The sequence below is a fragment of the Perca fluviatilis genome, chromosome 19, assembly GCF_010015445.1.
Source record: "Perca fluviatilis chromosome 19, GENO_Pfluv_1.0, whole genome shotgun sequence".
NCBI lineage: Eukaryota > Metazoa > Chordata > Actinopteri > Perciformes > Percidae > Perca > Perca fluviatilis.
Genome location: NC_053130.1, coordinates 17,132,031 through 17,151,389, shown reverse-complemented (window position 1 = coordinate 17,151,389; position 19,359 = coordinate 17,132,031). Strand labels below are relative to the sequence as shown.

General features: G+C 41.6%; 1 protein-coding gene across 3 annotated transcripts in view; it reads right to left on the bottom strand.

The window, feature by feature from the left end:
* Window positions 1–19,112, bottom strand: part of tp53bp2a (tumor protein p53 binding protein, 2a) — a 32,554-nt gene extending 13,442 nt beyond the window's left edge. Inside the window, exons 1-10 of one of the 3 annotated variants that reach the window (XM_039783815.1) lie at window positions 18,993–19,112; window positions 18,548–18,704; window positions 8,328–8,475; window positions 7,138–7,251; window positions 5,518–5,588; window positions 3,375–3,476; window positions 1,420–1,594; window positions 1,102–1,283; window positions 799–963; window positions 511–549 (exon numbers count right to left, since the gene is read on the bottom strand). In XM_039783815.1, the coding sequence (XP_039639749.1) occupies window positions 511–549; window positions 799–963; window positions 1,102–1,283; window positions 1,420–1,594; window positions 3,375–3,476; window positions 5,518–5,588; window positions 7,138–7,251; window positions 8,328–8,475; window positions 18,548–18,574 (1,023 nt within the window). In that variant the 5' untranslated portion in view covers window positions 18,575–18,704; window positions 18,993–19,112. Of the gene's footprint in view, window positions 1–510; window positions 550–798; window positions 964–1,101; window positions 1,284–1,419; window positions 1,595–3,374; window positions 3,477–5,517; window positions 5,589–5,762; window positions 5,844–7,137; window positions 7,252–8,327; window positions 8,476–18,547; window positions 18,705–18,992 lie in introns of those variants that run through there. The other 2 variants (XM_039783816.1, XM_039783817.1) reach the window with 2 other exon arrangements.
* Between the last annotated feature and the right edge of the window lie 247 nt (window positions 19,113–19,359).

Genomic DNA, 19,359 nt, shown 5'->3' with positions numbered 1-19,359 from the left:
CTCAGAGCCAAAACTTATTTTGGCTCCTAGTTACCTATTAGAGCTAGTACAAACACTGGATTATTGAGATTGCTCATTTCTAGTATGGGTTAAATCCAGTCATGTATTTTATTATAAAATGTGTTTTGAAAAGGCCATGGTTTTTAGTTAGATGGTTGTTTGCCTTAAATCAACTGATTATTCGCTCTTTCCTGTTTCTGTGCAGCCAGAAAAGATAACATCTCCTCTGACATTCCTGCCCTACTGAGATGTCAGCCTGCACTCATTACTCCTCTCTCATATTCAGAAGTTGTTTCTGCCAAATGGGACTGAAAAGACATCCGAGTGAAGAAGTGGGAGTGTAAACTCAGAAGCAACTCTGTGACATGCTCAAAACAATGATCAAACCCCACGAGCTATCTCAGACGGAGAGATCGAAGAACGGAAAAAGACGAATAGGAGTGGACTCCTTCAAGTGAGGGGCTCACTAGGTTTTCCCACACAGAAGATAGTGAGGTTAAGGAGCCTTACATTGGCATGGGTGAGCTCTGAATGCCAGGGAATCTGAGGCTTCCGGAGATAAAGAGAGACACAAACAGCCTTTATTATGTGGCCACTAGGGGGAGCTCTGATCAAAACTATTTCCATCACTTATTTGCAGATATGAATAATAGTGGCTTGACAAATTTAGTTAGAAAGTCACAATAACAATTAAAGCTACGTGAACACAATACACAAAATATAAAAGTTAACACCTGAGGGGGATCTGAATCAGGTTTTGTGATTGTGTTTATGTTATTGTGGTGTGATAATACTTACAGGCAAGTTCTCCTTCTGCTGCAGTGCTGCCTTCTTCTTCCACAGCCGATCTCGGAGCTCACCGATCCGTTTGTCCATGGCAGCCACCTCCAGGTTGCGCTTGTTCAGGCCCTCTCTCTGCTGCTGCAACTTAGAGTTTTGATCGTGGTTGAGCTTGTTCCTCAGCTGACCACCATGAAGGACAAGACATTAGGACAAAGAGAAGTTAGTGCAACATTTGTGCTCATTAAAACAAATACCGTCTTTGGAGCTCAATTTTGTTGTTGTGTTGAATTCTATCTTGTCAATTTTATTTCTGCACACCTGTAGCTCCTTGTAGAGGCGGTCTAGTTCAGCCACAGAGCTCTGGCTGTCATTGTAGTTGTCCATTTTGCCATTTTTGAGCAACTCCAGCTGTCGGCTAAGCTCCTCCACCTTGGACGCAGCCATCACTAGTTCTCTCTGCTTCTGCTGGAACAGGTTGTTCATCTGCTCTATTTCCTCCACTGGAGAGGGAGAGGCATGAAGACAAGAGTGAGGTGGGGAAAGGGAACCACAGGTAGAGAGAAGGTGTGTGAAGATGATGGAGCCGGGGAGGTGAGAGACCTCCAATCATTAATTCACTAAGTCCATGAGCTTTACCCAGTTTGCCATTACTGAGGCGCTTCTGCTCCACTTGGCCCTTGAGGGCCCGGACCTTCTTGAGCCGAGTTTCCTGGTTCTCAATGTTCTCTCGGAGGCGCTGCAGCTTCTCCTGCTCCGAGGCCTGCTGCTGCTGACGCTGCTCCTGCTGCTTCAAGTAGCGCAGCCGCTGCTCCTGAAGAGACAAAAGAGAGGAGACAGGGAGAATAGAGGAAAATTCAGAAACATAATTAGACATATTCCTGTTAACTTTCATTTATGAGTAATCCATGCTATCCTCAACAGTTGCTGTCCAAGTGCCCTCAGGCAAGGCAACTACCCACTCTGGTAAAAGGTTAGGGGCTAGCATTAAAAGGGCTGATGTAAGAATATGATTCCCGGGCGCCCAGATAGCTCAGTTGGTAGAGCAGGCGCCCATATAAAGAGGTTTACTCCTCGACGCAGCGGGCCCGGGTTCGACTCTGACCTGCGGCCCTTTGCGGCATGTCATTCCTCCTCTCTCTCCCCTTTCATGTCTTCATTAGAGTGTGGATCGGGCCGCATTTTTCTGTCCGAGCCCGGCCCGCGTCCGACAGGTATTACGATATTAATGTCCGAGCCCAACCCGAGCCGGACACAGTTAAAATCTTGTTTTTTTCTCATACCAATGACATATGCATTTGTTTGTGTGGAAAGCCTGCTTTTATTCGGAAATGTCAACAGATCAGCGCACACGGGGCAACAAGCGCACCTACATAATAAGCTTTTTAAAATTTAAAATGTTCAATGCCTTATCGCGCTGATGTGACCAAGCCCAACCCGAACATCATTGCTAAATATCTGTCCCGTCGGGTACCATCGGCCCGGTTCGGGTATCCATCCTCTAGTCTTCATCTGTCCTGTCAAAAATAAAGGCTGAATATGCCCAAAAAAATAATCTGAAGAAAAAAAAGAAAAAAGGAATATGATTCCCCCTGTACTTTAACTGCTCCTGCAGGCTGTTAGGAATGCTTTTTATATTAACATACCTGGTTAAATAAGGGTTAAGAAAGCATTCTGTGGAGATAAACAGTGTTAAACTTTTAAAATCAATAATAAGTCTTGAACTATGACGCAGTGTTATACACCCGTCAGAGCTCTCCCAAACAGGTTCTAAGAGAGCACAACACAATCTCTTTTCAGGAAAAGTACCAGGTGATGTGTGCTGATGGTAATTCCTGTTGTTTACTTGACTTGTATGCAAATGTACATGACTGCTTGAAGCTACATTCCTTGGAATGCTACATTATCCTCAGGCAACAGTTGCTTGGATCAGAAATCTAAAGTGGGTCAAGGACACAGGTTGCAGCCTGCAGGACATATCTAAATACATTTATAAGAAATAAAATAAGTAAAAACTTTTTTTTTTAAAGCTATCTTAATACAGTACATACTGTATATGGATCAGCAGAACGGAAACATTTTAACGTGCCTTAGCAGGAACAAAAAAATGCATAGGAGGAAAAATGGTCAGCCAAGTATTTAATTATATCACGCCTGTTTGCTGCCTTTCCCACCATCCTGAGGAGGCTGAGAAGCACATCCTAAGCAAGAAAAGACATAGACATCTTTTAAATACCAGATGAGTCCTGCACAGTGAGAATCGAAGGCAGCCAGCTGTCTCAGGCTTCTCAAATTATAAACACTACACCTGCAGCCATCCACAAGTCATCTAACCTGTCTATCACAACTACCACATGCACTCTTAGCATCTTTATTGCCGTAAGTACACTAGACTTGTTTAATACCTTTGTTATGTGTACCATCTCCCCACTTTCGCCCAATAACCCCCTCTTTAATCTTGCTCCATTATTTTGTCTCTCCTCCTATGGCTTTGACTTTGATCTCCGCCACTTAAACCTCCTCATCCCCTGTATCTACCCATCTCTCTACCAGTCCCTATCTCCCCTTTCATCTTGCACTCCGTCTTTATGCACCTTGGAAGCAAGGAGCTGTTGTTGAGCTTCTATTTGTTGCTGCTGTCTGGTAGCCATCTCTTGCAGTTCGGTCAGCGTCATGTCCATCCGGGGTGTCGCCACCTGGGCATGGATGAATAGAGGGACAAAGGACAAAAGACAACACATTCAATCCAGTGTTGTAATACACATTCTATCAACAGTCATTTAAAGTGGAACTATTACGCTTTTCTGTATTTTCTGTCATATCTATAATGTTATAATGTCAGATCTTCATGTTAAATGTGGCTCAAATAATGAGGTAAACGTATTTCAGAGAAATCCCCGTGAGCTAAAACGTTCAGATTTCCAACTGTTCTGAACGCTCTGGCTTCAACAGTTTTTTCTTTCTGCTAAGTGTTACGCAACTACACGCCGGCCTTTTTGATTGGTCATCTGCTCCAGGCAGGAACTACTGAAATGTTTTTTTAAGCTACTACTGCTACTGTTGCATGCTGTAGTTACATGCTAACGGCAGTAAAAGATGTAATCTTGGCTGCCAATGTTGTTAAATTCTCCTGAATTCCAGGTCGCATTACTCCTGTCCACTGCTAACTACAGTAGCTGTATGCTAATGCCAGATAGCTATAATCTTGGCGGCCAATGTTGGTCATTTCTCCCCCCAATTTCAGGGTTAGGGTCGCATTACTGCCAAAACATGTCCAGTTGTGTAGTACTTGGTTTAGAAGCTTTATCTGTGATTTTTTATGTTAAAAAGTGCTGCTCCATTCCATTATAATCTAACTTTAGCTACTGCTAAATATTGGATAGCTACATGTTAACACCAGATTGGCTGATAATGTTAGTAATTTCTCCCATATTTTGGGTCACATTACTGCTGGGACATGTCCGGTTGTGTAGTATTTGGTTTAGAAGGCTTTATTGGTGATTTTTCACGGTACAAAGTCCTGCTATATACTCCGTTGCACTCAGTCTCAGGCTCTGGAGTGAAACAACGGTGGAGAATCAGAGACTCGCGGACATGCCCTGACCAATCAGAGCAGACTGGGCTTTTTCTGGAGGGCTTAAGAGACAGGCGCTCCAACAGAGTGTCTCATACAGTGGGTGAATACAGTAACAATTAAGTGTTTTTTGAACATTAAAGCATGTAAACATGTTCTAGTAGAATCTCAAAAAACAAGTATGAACCTGAAAATGCTATATTATTATTATAATAATAATAATGATAACAATAACAACAACAACAACAACAACAACAACAACAACAACAACAACAACAACAACAACAGGTTGACTTTAAGGTCTAATACAAGACAACAAGTCTAGCCTTGAAGTCAAAAATGCAAAAGCAGCAACAGACAAAAACATGTCGCGACATTAGTGGGGAAATCCCTTTACTTTTCTATTCAAACCCTTAAAAGAGGACCAATGTAGGCCTTTTTGTGATTTTAGAATTCATAGCAGCACATTTATTCTCAACTGACATTCTCAACTTCATAATTATTTAAACAGTCATGTCCATGTTATCATGCACTGATACATTTTTCATTCGCATTTATACACTGCAGGGTGTTTTTGAATTGAATTAATTAGTTCCCCTCAGCAAATCATCAAGTTGGCTTGTTGTTCAGTATAAAGAAACAACAAACTAGGTCACAAAATGTATGTTAATAATAAAAATATATGACCTACATGACAGGAATGAAAGAGGTGGTGGTGATGCATCAAAACATCCACTACTTGCAATGAGCCAGGGAAGCTATGACTGTAATTCTGTTATTCCAATGAGGTGCAGCAAAAAGTCTGTGTAAATGAGTTCCAGGGCTTTTGTTCTTCTTTGATCAAAAAATAAAATAACTGAGTGTGCTAAAGTATGAATAAGGTGTTGTCAGTGCTTTACTGGCTCAGGTAAAATATTTCATTAGGTTAAAGAAGAAGTATAGAAAGTTTTTTTCTTAACAAGATTCAATATTCAAATATTTATTACAATTTCAATTAAATATTGATTGGAATTTGTCTATACGTTTGTGCTCGGGGTGGACAAAAAAAACAATAAAAATAGATCAACAGAGACATATCAAAGAGTAGATAAAACATTTGTCAAAAACAATGGAAGCATCCTGCTGAACGCATTTGAAATTGTCTAAAAAGAAGACAAACTCACCCCATTCTCCATTCTTCTGTCTGGGGGACCCTTCACTCCATTCCTCTTCTGCTCTGAGCCTCTTGACCCACCTGAGTAACCAACACAATAGTAGACTTCATCAGACATCACAATCTACTGTCGAGCTTCATCTAAGGCTACTGCCTCAGTTTAGTCCAAACCATGAAACAGCATTGGCCTTTGCGGACAAATGAAAAAAGTGAAAGTGAAAAATTAACTGAAATGATAAAAGAACTTCCCCATGCCTTTTTGTCTGTCACTTTTCTGACAAAAAAGGGTACACACTGTATAGCTGTATCTAGACTTGCTGCAGAGGATGGTGTAGATCAGTAGACAGCTCGACAAAACTGGCACTGGCTAGTGCTGAATGATCTTAGCTCCTCTGGGAAACAACTAGGATCAGTGCTCTTTGTGACTTGCCATAATCTCAGGATTTAACCGAATACATAACCATCTGGCATGGGTCCCACAATCGTGTGTGTATGTGCTTGTCTGTGTACATGAATGCACTTACTGTATATCCAACCATGCTACTGGCATTTGACAGCTAAGGGATGGAGGGGGTCTGGCAATCCAGATCACAACCTTAAAGTCTTGGCCCACAACCAAAGCCCTTTAGCTTGCATAATGGTTTTAGATGACCCTTGACATACAATACCACATCTTAAATACATGCACTGGTTATGTGTTGGTGTGAACATAACACCATGCTAAAATTCACAGTCACATTGAGTGTGAGATTACTTGGCTAGCTCAATTGAGCAGAGAATACTGTACATTTTGTCCTTTCACCTGGTGAGAAAGAACATGCCGGCACAGCATCAGGAAGTGTAAACGTTTAAATGACTCATGACAACAGGACTGAGTACATCAGTATTTCCATAAATAATATTAACACCACAGAAACAGGAGACCAAATGCACCTGTCCTTAAAAAATAAATACAGCAAAAAAATAAATAAAAATATAAATTAAAAAAAAGGTAATAAACCACTGTGTTGCAAACACTGAGCTAAGTTAATAGTGTGGGAAAAAAGAGCAGGCTAAGATAACAGGAAGGGAAAACAGCCATCTAATCCCTTGGCCAGACTCAAGCTGTGAGGGGTAAAAAGGCTTAGTTACGCAACTAGGGGCTGAGAGGATAGCGCACGACCAAAATACTAGAGTTTTCTCTGTTCCTAAGAAAACTGAAAAGTAACAGGCTTATGGCGATGTGACTGGGACAGCCTGGCCTTTAACATTACTGCTAAATAAGGCTTTTTCAAGGATTTGAAGCCTGCTAATATAAAACGCTTTCCTGAATAAAGGCAGTCTTTATAGTACCACCTCCAGACCTCTGTAGTGTAAGAGGAGAGGTTGTCTGGGTCATTCTCAGCCTCAAATGAGCGGTTAATGTACATTTCCTTTCATGAATCCTTAACGCCAGAGTGGATGTGTGTACGTTTAGAAGCTGCAGGCATCTCTGGAGTTTACTACATTGGTGTCAAATGTCTTTTCTCTGAGGATTGCCCTCTTTCAAACCCTGACTCTGAAGTGAGAGAAGTGACCATAGAAACCCTTGCTTCCGCTTCACTATCTGTTGTTTGTGCGGTTGGGCTGTGTGTAGGAGACGGACACCTACCCGATTCCCTGCTAGGGGCTCGATTGTGACGCAGGAAGAAGCGCACCTCGGCCCTGTGTTGTCCCCATCGTTGGAGCACATCCAGCATCCTCTCCCCGTCACCTACAGCTCGTTCTGCAGACAGAATACATATATGCGTCAGCACTTAGGTGTGAGATAAAGACACACCCATAAACTAAATATTGATTTTTTTAATATTTAATTTGGCAAGGTTAAAACACGACAATACCAATGTAGGGCAAGTGTGCATATAAGGTTTGCTTTGTAAAATTACGTTCAAGCACTAGCCTGACACTACCGACCTACACTAAAGGGGATTTATTTCACCAGCAGCATCTGCATGTAGTTGATCTTTCTGAGTAATGACCTCAGGGAAAACAACTGTGATGTGTTGTCAATTATTCAAGCTGGTACTGAGCCAAAATGCTCATCATCCATTCCTCAGACATTTTTTTCAGCCTGCTTAAGATCACTTCATTACACAAATAGACTGACACATTACAGTCAAGTAGAGGTCAATAAGACTGATCTATTATAATGTCGTGACTGCAAAACAAATCAGTAATAACTGTAATATTCGGGTTATTAAAAGCTTTACATCTAAATTTGATGCAAAATGTCACTGCTGTGTTTTCAAGGAGAATCAGCAGTCTCCCTCTGTAGAGAGAAATGGCTGCAAAATGAGACAGACAATCTTTTCAGACTACTTGTGAAAGTACTCGAATACAATAATTGGCACTTTCTTCACTCTTATGGCAGCATCACCATGGAAACAGCTACAAAACCTGGCTCCTTGAATTTTGATTCTAAATACTTCCTGACTCTCAGAGATGGGGGAAAAGGGGGAAGGCATACAATCTCAACCCCCCCTCCTGCCACCTGAGAGACGTCTGGGTGCTTGTGTTTGTCACAGTGATTATGGGCTCTACTTCATTTGCATTGCAGACCCAAAAGAGATAAGCCCTTCAAAAGAGCAGTTGACCACAAAGCTAATCTCCATATATGGTCTACTTCAGAAAAGCAATTTCTCTCCAATTAAAAAGGAAGAAGACAAATAAGTCTCTGCAGAATGACTCCTGTCCCTTGGGATACATCCATATTCCACAACCAAAACACCATGTGACTGAAAATCTCTTCATTGTGTATAGATGGATCAGGGTAACACTGGATGAACTGGCACTGTAACTCACCAGATCCACGCCACATCTCAGACAGGTGGCAGTCTGCTTCCCCCGGCTCCTTGCACAGCTCCACCACATCCCGGCACAGCGTCTCCGGGGTAACGGGAACCTCAGTAAAATGCTGGTCATTGTTACTGAGGTACACTGTCAGGAACATCTGGGACAGCGGGAGGAAGAGACAGGTAAATTTGACAGAGAAGTTAAAGAATAACACAATAGTGTGTGTGTGTGTGTCTAGCACTTTACAGACATGGAATACGTAACATTGCGGTCATTCACACAGGTAACTTTACATTAATGTTCCGTACGACTTTATTCATACACATGACTGCACAACTAAAACTTGTTTTGCCATTGAAGCCCAAGTGAACCTTAAATGTTACTTGGTCCCACCTAGTAAGATTGCTGTCATGACTTTTGCGTTAAAGTGTCGAGGGTTGTTATTCAAACATCAGAACGACATGCTAAATTGTTGTCAGATTAACGCAAAGTGGTGCATGTCTGAAAGGGGCTACATAAAGCAGTATCCGTTTTCCTCATTCCTCTGAAATCAGGGACCAGCTCCAAGAATTCCATTTCACCCCACACCATCTAACTGCTAACTAGCGCTGTCACCACTGTGAGAGATCGGACCCCCCAAACACACATTCTCTCTCTCTCTCTCTCTCTCTCTCTGGACAGACCACTAAGGACTCTGGAGATGCTGGATTTATATGTCAGTGTGTGATTAACAGATAGTAGAGACTGGTTTAGGACTATCCAGGAATGGACTATCTTAATGAACACTGAAGTGGAATGTGAAAGCCTTCAGCTACGGCAGAAGTAAATTAATAAAATGCATCGACACTGAGCAGAAAATTGAGCTGTCAAACAGCAAGCATCCCAAAAGCTGGCATTCCTGTCAAATTCCAAACTAAAACTATGGCAGCTTCCGTTTTGCTTAAAAACATTTTAAAGAAATCCTGAAATCAATACTTACAGGATATAGTTTATCTTTATAGTTACGATAGGCGTTGGGAGTCCAATTTAATAAAAGAAAGAAGGCTTATAATAAACTAACGCCTTGATAGTCAATATGAAAATACACATCTGGGACTGAAATGTCATATTCTGCCTATGTGATACTCTAAAACCTTTACAAACACTGGTAGTAAACATGAAAGTAAAAAAATGGTGTCTCTGTGCAATCATACACAGATGCTTAAGAGGCTTTTAGGGCCGTGCTGGAATATGCTCCCATCTGTAATCTGATTACACGAAAGGAGAGTGAGAGCTTTGATAAGGCCGTAACAAAAACAATGTTAAGACATGACACAGGTGTCCTGGGGCATGGCATGAGTTGAACCTTTCCGTTTTAGCACAATGTAATGTCTTCACAGGGACTTTAAAAGTGCTCCAATTAAAAAGCAGCAGGCCAAGAACTAGAATTACCTGGAAAGTGTATAATTGTTAGAATATTATTGTTTGTGTCCTAAACCTCCGGGTTGGACCGTCAGGTTTATCTATTCTCAGCAGGCTGCCGTGAACGGCCGTGCCTACGGGGGCCATGGTGGGAACATCAGGTCAGCAGGGTCACGAGCACAAAGGACTTGGGGGGCGAGCATGCAGAGCAGCTGCAGCCATGGTGCAGAAACAAAAGTATTTGAGTTGCTTTTGAACTGTGTGGTGCACCGAGCAAAAGCACAGCAGGCTCAAGATAAGTGGCTTTATCCCCCTGTTCTTCTTCAAATGAAGCTTACCGAGTGAGTGGGCAGGTGACACGTTTCCTCTACATACACAACCAGAAAAGGTTAGTTTTTTTTCCACAGCGATGTGAAGGTGGGAACAGGAGGTAGTGGTCTGACTCAGAGGACCTGAATCAACTGATTTGTTACATAGAGATGTAAATGAAAGATCCTTATCAATAGAGCGGATCAGCAGTGAGTCATCCTTGTTAGTAATCTACGGTACAAAAAGCTGTAAACAGACATTGCCCCTGGGTTCCTCAATGGCCGTAGAAGATCTAACAGCTCTGTGGTGAAAGACCACCATGGAGAATAAAGCCAAAACTATGACTTTTCCTTTACTGTCTGCTTATAGGAATAGTTTTACCATTTGTGGTATGTAGCTGAGAACTAAGCGGATATCAGTTAACATAATAAATTACACTGTCAGGGCCGTTAATTAAAATAAAACCTCAACTGGCATCAATTTAATCTAGCCTGCCTTTAGCAAAACAGCCATTCAGAGATCAGGGCAGAGCAGCTGACATCATCACAACTTCTCAGAAATGTAGGACGTTCAAATGACCCTGTTAATATTTGGAGAGTGAAAGAGAAACAACAGAGCGAGGGGGGGAGTGGGAGAGAGCAGGACTGAAAGACCGTGAGGAGACAGGACACATCGATGGGAGGGGAAAGGAGTCTTGGGGGTTGCAATGCCTACACTGAAAGCCAATTCACTTCAGCACTAAAGTTAATGATCCAGGGCCACTACCTGGTCCGAGCCTTGATCTAGATGAGTTAGCACTTTGCTGCTGACCTTCATCCACCTAATGCATGTGGCCCACTGCTAAGATATCACACACACATGTGCAACATATACATTGGGAACATTAAAAGATGCAAAATAGTGTTAGGTAATACATTATTATTTATTTATTTGTATCTCCTATTAAGGTAGTCATATTAGAAAGATATATTCTTAAACACTGTTTCATTATACACAATATTGCTTTTGGAATTAACACAGCAGAGGGTCCACTTTCCATTATTAAAAGACCAGTGTGTGTGTGTGTGTGTACACTACTGTGTAACTACACAACTTCACATGCAATTCTTCATGTAAAAACAGATACATTACAGTATATCGATATGAAGAAAAAGTCTCCATATTGCCCAGCCCTACTGCAGAGCCTCTGCTAGCTTGATTAAGGGGAACTGCCTAAAGTGTTCTACCTACACAGACAGGTGAGAAGACTGCCCCTGACTCCCCATTTTGACTCAGCCAAACAACTTGAGTCCATAAATATACAACAGCAAATACAATTAAAACAGCTCAATAACAACCTGATAGGCCTATTTATAAAAAGCACAACAGCTCACCAGAAAGCATTGTCTTAGGTAGCCTTATACAACCAGGAAGCTGAGTGGCACCAATTTAGTTTGCATATGACAAAAATATGCTACACTTGCCTTCTGTCTATCAGAGTGGATGACAGAAGCAACTGCTGAATTGCACTTCCTGCCTACCTGAGACAAGGTAAAGAGATCGCCCTGGAGAAGGGGAAGGGGACGAGTTGCCTCTGCTGCTGCGGTCCACTATTAGAACGATAAATTTATAATTCCATCACAGCATAAGCTAAGTCAAATCTGTCTCTCAGGGTTTGGGAGTGGTGCGACAGCTCAGAATTGCAAACTGACAATTACAGCCGGTGCCAAGAAACGTGGCTGCCCACGCTGCAGCCTGTACTGTAGATATTCCCAAAGCAGAGCAGCTATAAGGCTAGGTCATTGGGGCTATATCTCAGGGATTAAGTTAATCCGCTATATAAAAATATAGCCTTTAAACAGACTACTGGCTCAGTATTACAATAGTAAGCTTAAATGCAATAGCCTGCAGCTAGGCCACAGCCACTATGCCTTAAGTTTAAAAGAGAATATCCTTGTGGGTAACCAAAGGGCCAGGAGTATGCAGGTGTTCATTCTCATAACCAGATCTCACAGTTAAGTGCCTGGTTTATGGTGCTTAAATCTATAGAATTAGGTACTGTAGTGAGTTGGGTAGAACAAATAAAAACTACACACAGTCTTGAGAGTCAATGGCCTATGCTTAAGAACATATGTTCTAGATAAAACAGATAGGAGTGTGTGTGTGTGTGTCTCTCAGAGATGAAAGGCTGTAACATCAAACCCTCAGACAAGACACTGAACACATCATAGAGAGAGAGACTGACTGCAGCTGGCAGCACCTACTTGACCTGCCCTGTTGAAAAGGGCCGAGAGGTTGAGAAAGAGAAACGTGACGAAACACAGATATACTGTAACGGTTGTTCTCGGATATTGCATTGAAACATGCTTCTTTGTCAATGTACTGTACAAAGTTAAATAAGATGCAGTCCCTGTAGGGAAGTGCAGGACTATTTTGCAATACAATGTAAACTGATAAGATATCTACTACAAAGCCTACAGCCCCATAAGATGCTGATTTGGCCCTTAAATGTGTAATTTGGATCCCTTCTCCCATTAAAGCCTGTGGGGCCCTGAAGCAGATGCCATTGATTGCAGGTCTGAGCAGAACAGGCTTTTCAAGGATCCATAGTTGTTTAGACAGAGGACTCGGAGATGACTTGAGTTTAAAGATCAACACTGTACCCGTAGCCAATTACAGGAAGGAATGCTGTGGTGGTGTGCCTCTGTGTCACTCCCACTGATCATTCAGATAACGAACGTGCACTGCAGCAATAGAGTTGTCCAAGGAAAATTAAAAACAAGTTAAGAGAATATTTTTGACGATGTTACTTCAAGCAGGCCGAGTAGCATATCAATCCCTGTGTCCCACCTTGACAATCCACTCTCTCCTTGTGAGGGTCAATTCTACGGTGTCTCAAGATCGTTGTCTAAATGCAATTGGTCCCATATTGAGTTAAGAGTGATCAAAACTGTCTGCCTCTGCAGTTTCCCATTTCCAAGAATAGACAAACCACAAGGGATTGTACTGTAATGGAATTACTCTGCAATATCAGGATAACAATCAAATGAAAGCCCACCCTGTTACTAAGAATTCACATCAATACAACTAACAACACCCACAGCAACAATGGCGTTTAAAAAAAAAAAAAAATCCAATTAGATATCCTTACTGATGTTCCCTGTAACATCAGCAAGTGGCTCATTTTCTACTAATAAATAGTGCTTCAATTTGGTCTGTTTTGGTCTGTTTTTCAGTACTCAAGTCAGAACCACAACATGTTTGATATTTATACACTATATATTTTAACACAATTTAACACTATTTCAACTACAGGGGTCTTTCGAACCACCCGACCCCCCACCCGTCTATGGGCCGGTTGTCATAGCGTTGCACGAGTCTGTGTAATCTCAAACAGAGAACATGTAAACCCATGCATATTATACTGTGTTGCTGTGGTCCCTGGTAGACTGCCTGCTGATAAAAGGGTTAACCCTAATTTGACATTAACACCAATTTGGTAAACCTGCATTATGCTTCAATATCTAACAGTGTTAATGAATACTGTGCAAAACACTCTGATTAAGTTACAGTTTAATATACATCTACATTTTATAAATAGCAAAGTTGTTCTGACTATACCCCTGCTTTGGAAGAGCATGGGCATAGTCCGATCAAATGAGGCAGAGTGTCAGACAGGATTGATATAACACTCTGGGATTGACTACCCCATATACACAACATCTGATCTAATGCCTAGGGGAGAAACGGGACGACTGGGCAAGTGGACAGCGTGAGGCAGGGTCACAGCAGCGGAAGATAACAGGGGCTATGTCTTTGACCATTCCTGAAGGGGTCTCATCTGAGGGCTGCCATGCCTTCTGTCCACACACACACTTTCAATTACACGTATTGCTGTGGTAAGCGAACAAGTCAACTAGGTCTTGTTGAGGGAGTGAGTCACCTCTGAGTCTGATTACCGCAAGTTTGTAAGACACTGCAGCATTATCTTCCTGTGTGAGCATCTCCGTTCTCCCTGCCACAGCTTCAAGAGTTGACACAGTTCCAGCATAGCAGTCCTTCAAAAAGGCAAGGCAGCAGAAAACTCCCTTATGGCTTTATGCATTATTCCTCTTCATCTCACTCTCACTTTCTTTATGCTGCATTCAGGGGGATGAGGGGGGCGAGGGAGGAAAGGTCAGGGGTAACAAAAAGGAGAACGCTGGCGGAATCAGAACGCACAGTAGCCTCATTCAGCTGCAACATTTAGAAGAAAAAAAAACAAGCAGCTTTTACAACACACTGAAGCAGCAGCGAGCTGTGACTCTTCCATCAGGACAACCTCTACTCTCCGTCTGCATTGCAGTCCTTAGCCTATCAATTTATGATCTGCATCCTGCGTTCCTAGTCTACGTGATGATACCGTTCCAACTTGTGCTTATCTGAAAGATAAGGGAAATGACAGTCACAATGAAGTAGAAGGGAGAGGATGTATCCTTTTTCCCAAGCCTTCTTGACAGTTAGATGAAGTAATTCAGAGTAACAACAAGGCAAATTGGAGGCTATTACAGATCGTCAACACAGGCTAAAATTATCCAAAGTGCTTTCGTTAAATGGAATACCATCTTTTATCAACACTTATCTCATGAGGGAAACTAGAAGCCAAGAGTTAGCGATTCAAAATGTGGCAGACACACTAATTGGCTTCCTAATATAAATGCAGGCTGGATGATGCGTTGTGTGCCGTTTAATCCGTCATATGCAAAATACACTTTGGTGAAGCAGGAGAGTGGGTAATTGAAGAGACAGAGTACAAAAGCCCTTTTCCAATGCAGGAACCTTTCCAGAAACCTTTTTGGGACTCAGGAACCTTTGTCACCTTTTGACCAGAGGAACCAGGATCTAAATTCAGATCCAATAGTTTCTGTCCCCACAAAACCCTGGACAAGTGGTGTAACTCACAGAGCAGTAACTACTGGTTTCCAGTAGTATCAATATAAGGACTACAAATTCTTAGATGTAAATAAATGTCAAAATACATTTTTAACAAAAGCTATATAGCAGAAAAAAACATCCATTCAAACATCAGAGTCGCACTGCAGTCAATTAGACTATTAAGAACATTGTAACAACTTGGTTGTTGTCTCTTGCAGAGAAAACTGCTTTCTGTTATCAGTCTAATTCACCATATATTCAGATGTGGTGACGTGCAAAGAGGATGGCACAAAGGAACCTTTTGATTCCTGACTTAGTTACTGCGACTATTTAGTGAAAAAAAAATGGCAACAAAACTTCCTTGAATGCCAATTCCCAGACCCCCCCGGGTACACTTCTGAACCATGGCTTCCCTGTTCCCCATGGATAGACTAGCGGTTCAACCTTAAGACAATGCTGTCACAATACCCTTGTAGCTTAAAAAAAGGGGTCTTTTGTGGCCAGGATGGCCCAGTCGGTAGAGCGGGCGCACATATACAGAGGTTCATGCCTCGACGCAGAAGGTCCAGGGTTCGAGTCCGACCTGGGACAATTTCCTGCATGTCTTCCCCCTCTCTCCCACCCTTTCATTGCTTTTCTATCATTAAAGGCGGAAATGCCCCCCCAAAAATATATTTTTTTAATAATCTGGAGTTGTACTACTTTAATGTGTAATTCTGCTTTTCACGTGGATTCCTCACAGATGGGAGTCACTCAATACTCCATGGTAGGTAAGTTGATACCTGCTGAGGTGACTCTGGTGTGCTTCCTCTCAGAAACCAGGCTAATGTGATGCTGGTATTGTGACATTAGTGTGCTGCACAGTCTAACAATATGCATTCAAGGAAATTATTTAAAAAGATCATCTTTGTTCTTCCCGGTGATGAATAAATGAGGCTTGTGTACAAAACGTTATAGTACTCAGTGCTATGAAGACGATACATAGATAACCAGCTTGCTGAGTTCAGAGCAAAAGTCTTTTAGGCGAATACAGTCATAAAGATAACTCCTCTTCTTCAAATAAATGTCAAAACATTGCCCTTGAAAGTCCTCGGCAATCACTGATGAAGCTGCTTATGTAACCACCACATACGCTCTCCTACAGACCAAACACAAAGCCTGCGGTGGCCGCATCATCTCATTTTCCCACAATCAGAAAAAGTGAGATTTGTTGCGGTGTAACTTACACATGGTACAAATGTGTGTGGTCAAATAATGCAAAACTAAATAATGCAGGCCAGGCAAAATGCTTGAAAATCTACCCAGCAGGCAACTTGTTTCATGAGAGAGGAATGAGGAATGAGGAAGTTTAATGTGCCTGCAACATTTTAAACCCCAAATCATGCTGGAACTTTTCCCCGACTCATCTTAACAGTTTTTATGTTCTTTTATGTTAACAGAGTAGTCTACTGAATATAGTTAATCTTGACAAAAAGTACACAACAATGAAATATGGGCTGATAAACCAGCAGAGAATTCAAGCCTGAATGTGGCAATAATAAATGTCTGCAGAACAAAGCCTGGGTTAAATAGAGATAACAGCAAATCAGGGGTAAATGAGTTATACCATGCTTTGGTTCAATAAAGGGTGGGCATCCCTTATCAGGGGGCTGCCACAGCACAGGCACACACAATGTGCTCTCCACAACATGCTGTTAAAGAGCCCCTGCAGCTCATTGTGTTCAGGAAACAGTGACCCCTTATTTATCATCCCAGCCAGTAATTACGACACTACATTCTCACTATCCCCGAGCCCCTGGCCTGTACAAGCAGGGTCATGGGCTATGGGTGTAATTTCTAAGACAATACCTCACATCAGACATGGCTATATAGAGGCTGTTTTGTGTTAATCAGGCAAACACCAGAAGCTGTATCACATGCAAACACACAAACAGATATATTCTCGGGTGACAGAATTGGGGTAAAGGGGGCAGGTCTCCTATAATAGAATATGTTTATAAAAAAAAAAACAATCAAAAAAACCAGATATTTTATGAAAAAATGTGGGAGTGACAATTCATTTTGGTATCCACAAGAACCGAGATTGGTGATAACAAATGGCCATGTGCCAGTAGCAGACTGAGGGCATGCACAAGACAGGAGTCATCCAAATACAACTCTGTTTACACAGCTACGATTATTAATTCACTGATCAAGCTGTTTTACTGGAAGCACAGGTCTGAGCAGAAATGAGTATCATTAGGAGAACCTGAGCATACTACCACAAAGGATTGTACTGGATGTTTCATTACTTGTTAACATTGTTGAAAAAAAAAAAGTGTACTGTATGTTGTAAAGCGTGTGACTTAACACATTGATCACCAAATACACAAAGGTCCAGAATTAACCAGTGAAGCTGAGACAAAAACAAAACAAAACCAAATAACATAGTGTTAACATTCAGACAACAACTGTCCTTTCCTCTAAACATCTTGGCAACTAGTGCTGGACTGGCATTAGGTTTGAAACAATTAATTTGTTAAGCTATTAGCAGATTATTATTATTATTATTATTATTATTATTATTATTATTATACCTTTTTCGACAACAGATTACCATTTAAGTCAGTTAGACCAAATGCCTCTTGTTCCAGCTTCTAAAATGTGAGACTTTTGTGCTTTTCTCTGTTCTTTATAATTGTAAAGTGAATATTTTTACGTTATTATTATTTCATTGAATTTACAAATAGAGAGAAACAAATTGACACCATTAATAATGAAAATATTTGTTGGTTGCAGTCCTATTTGCCATGACATTCTCAGGTGAATAAATGCTAGACATAAGTATTTCAGCTGGGTTAACACTAGTTACCAATGCAGCCATCACTAGGCTACTTTGAACTTTGCACCTTTACCAGCCAGCAGGCAAAGTCACAACAGAGAAGTAACATCTACATTATTCAACAACTTGTCATTATTTCTATTTGTTGGGAAGGTTATTTCTTTACAGTGAGCACATACAGGCAGACCACTGTCTGCTGCCCTCTCTATATACATGAAAGAAGTGCTGAGAGATAGAGGCTTTCACTGCAGTAAAAGCAATGAACCTCTCGTGATGATGATGATGATGATGCCATGGCAGGAGTCCAGAGCTGAGGTTAGCGTAGTGCCATCCAGACTTGGCAGGTGCCTTCTGCTTGTTGTGTTTTCTGAGCATGAAGGATGTGTGGAATACTAACGGATCGTACAATAAATGCATCTAAAGTGAAGTTAATGACTATCAGGTAAAAGTCATCTGTCCCAAGACTGGATAGAGATACATATAACAAACCATTTTGACGCGAACCGTACATGAGTGGAATAATATCACAGAAAGCAAATAAATGACATAGCTCCTAACGACATGCACCGATCACACACAACAACACTGTCACAGCTAATAAACTTCACAACAGAAGCTCGTGCTGCCATGGTAGCTTCTGACACAAAGTAGCAACCGCATCAACTTGCCACGTCAATTTAAATGTCCAGGTAATTCACAGTTGGAACAATGCGGGGTTAGTGCGGTGATATAATGTCGAAACAGAAATATTAAGCTACAGGACAACGTTGAAACTTGTAGTCAAGTAAATAAAACATGAACTCACCGGCATCATTTTAGCTTCGTACCGCATTTAGCTAACCAACACAGCATGAATCCCTACTGGCAGTTTCGACGAAAGCTGTGGGACTGGCGAGCACTTTAATCCCAGAGCCTAAACCCGCGATGGGCAAGGCTACTTTCTCCTGCTTGGGGGTCCCGTTCTGCATAAAAAAAAAAAAAACAGCACCTCGTTATTTCATAAATCCAACCAAAGTGTCCAAAAAAAACAAAAATACACAAATGTTAATTGTGTGTTAATCCCGTGTCTAGGACCTGTTGCAACAAATAACAAGGCCTTCACGACAAAAGTTTCCTTGTAGTTGTGTGAGCATCGCTTAGAACTTTGAAAAGACACTACTTAAAGCCCTCATGTTTTGTGAGTAAACTACAGACACAACTAATTATAAACCTATGCGTGGATTATTTGATATTTTCAAGGTTTTGCTTACCCGAGAATGCCTAGGTAACCAACCCGAAACCCTGTTGACTGACAGCGTTGCTCGATTGCTCGCAGCCTATCCCAGAATGACGTATCGGGAGGAACTCAATCCAGTTTGGAATTCAAGCTCCGCCTCGTTTTGGAACAGAAAACACCCCCAACGGCTAGACGTGTCCGGTGAAATCATACAGCGGTATCCCTTACATTCACTTGTAAGAAATAAATAATAATAATTCACTAAAGTTTACTACAGTTCGACATAATCCAGTTAGATAACAAAATTCTTAGCAGCAAATGAAACTTAAAAGTAGAGATCAACTAACCTGCGTTAAATCGGAGAAAAGTAAGAGGTCTCACTCTGCTCGCATTTGACAAGT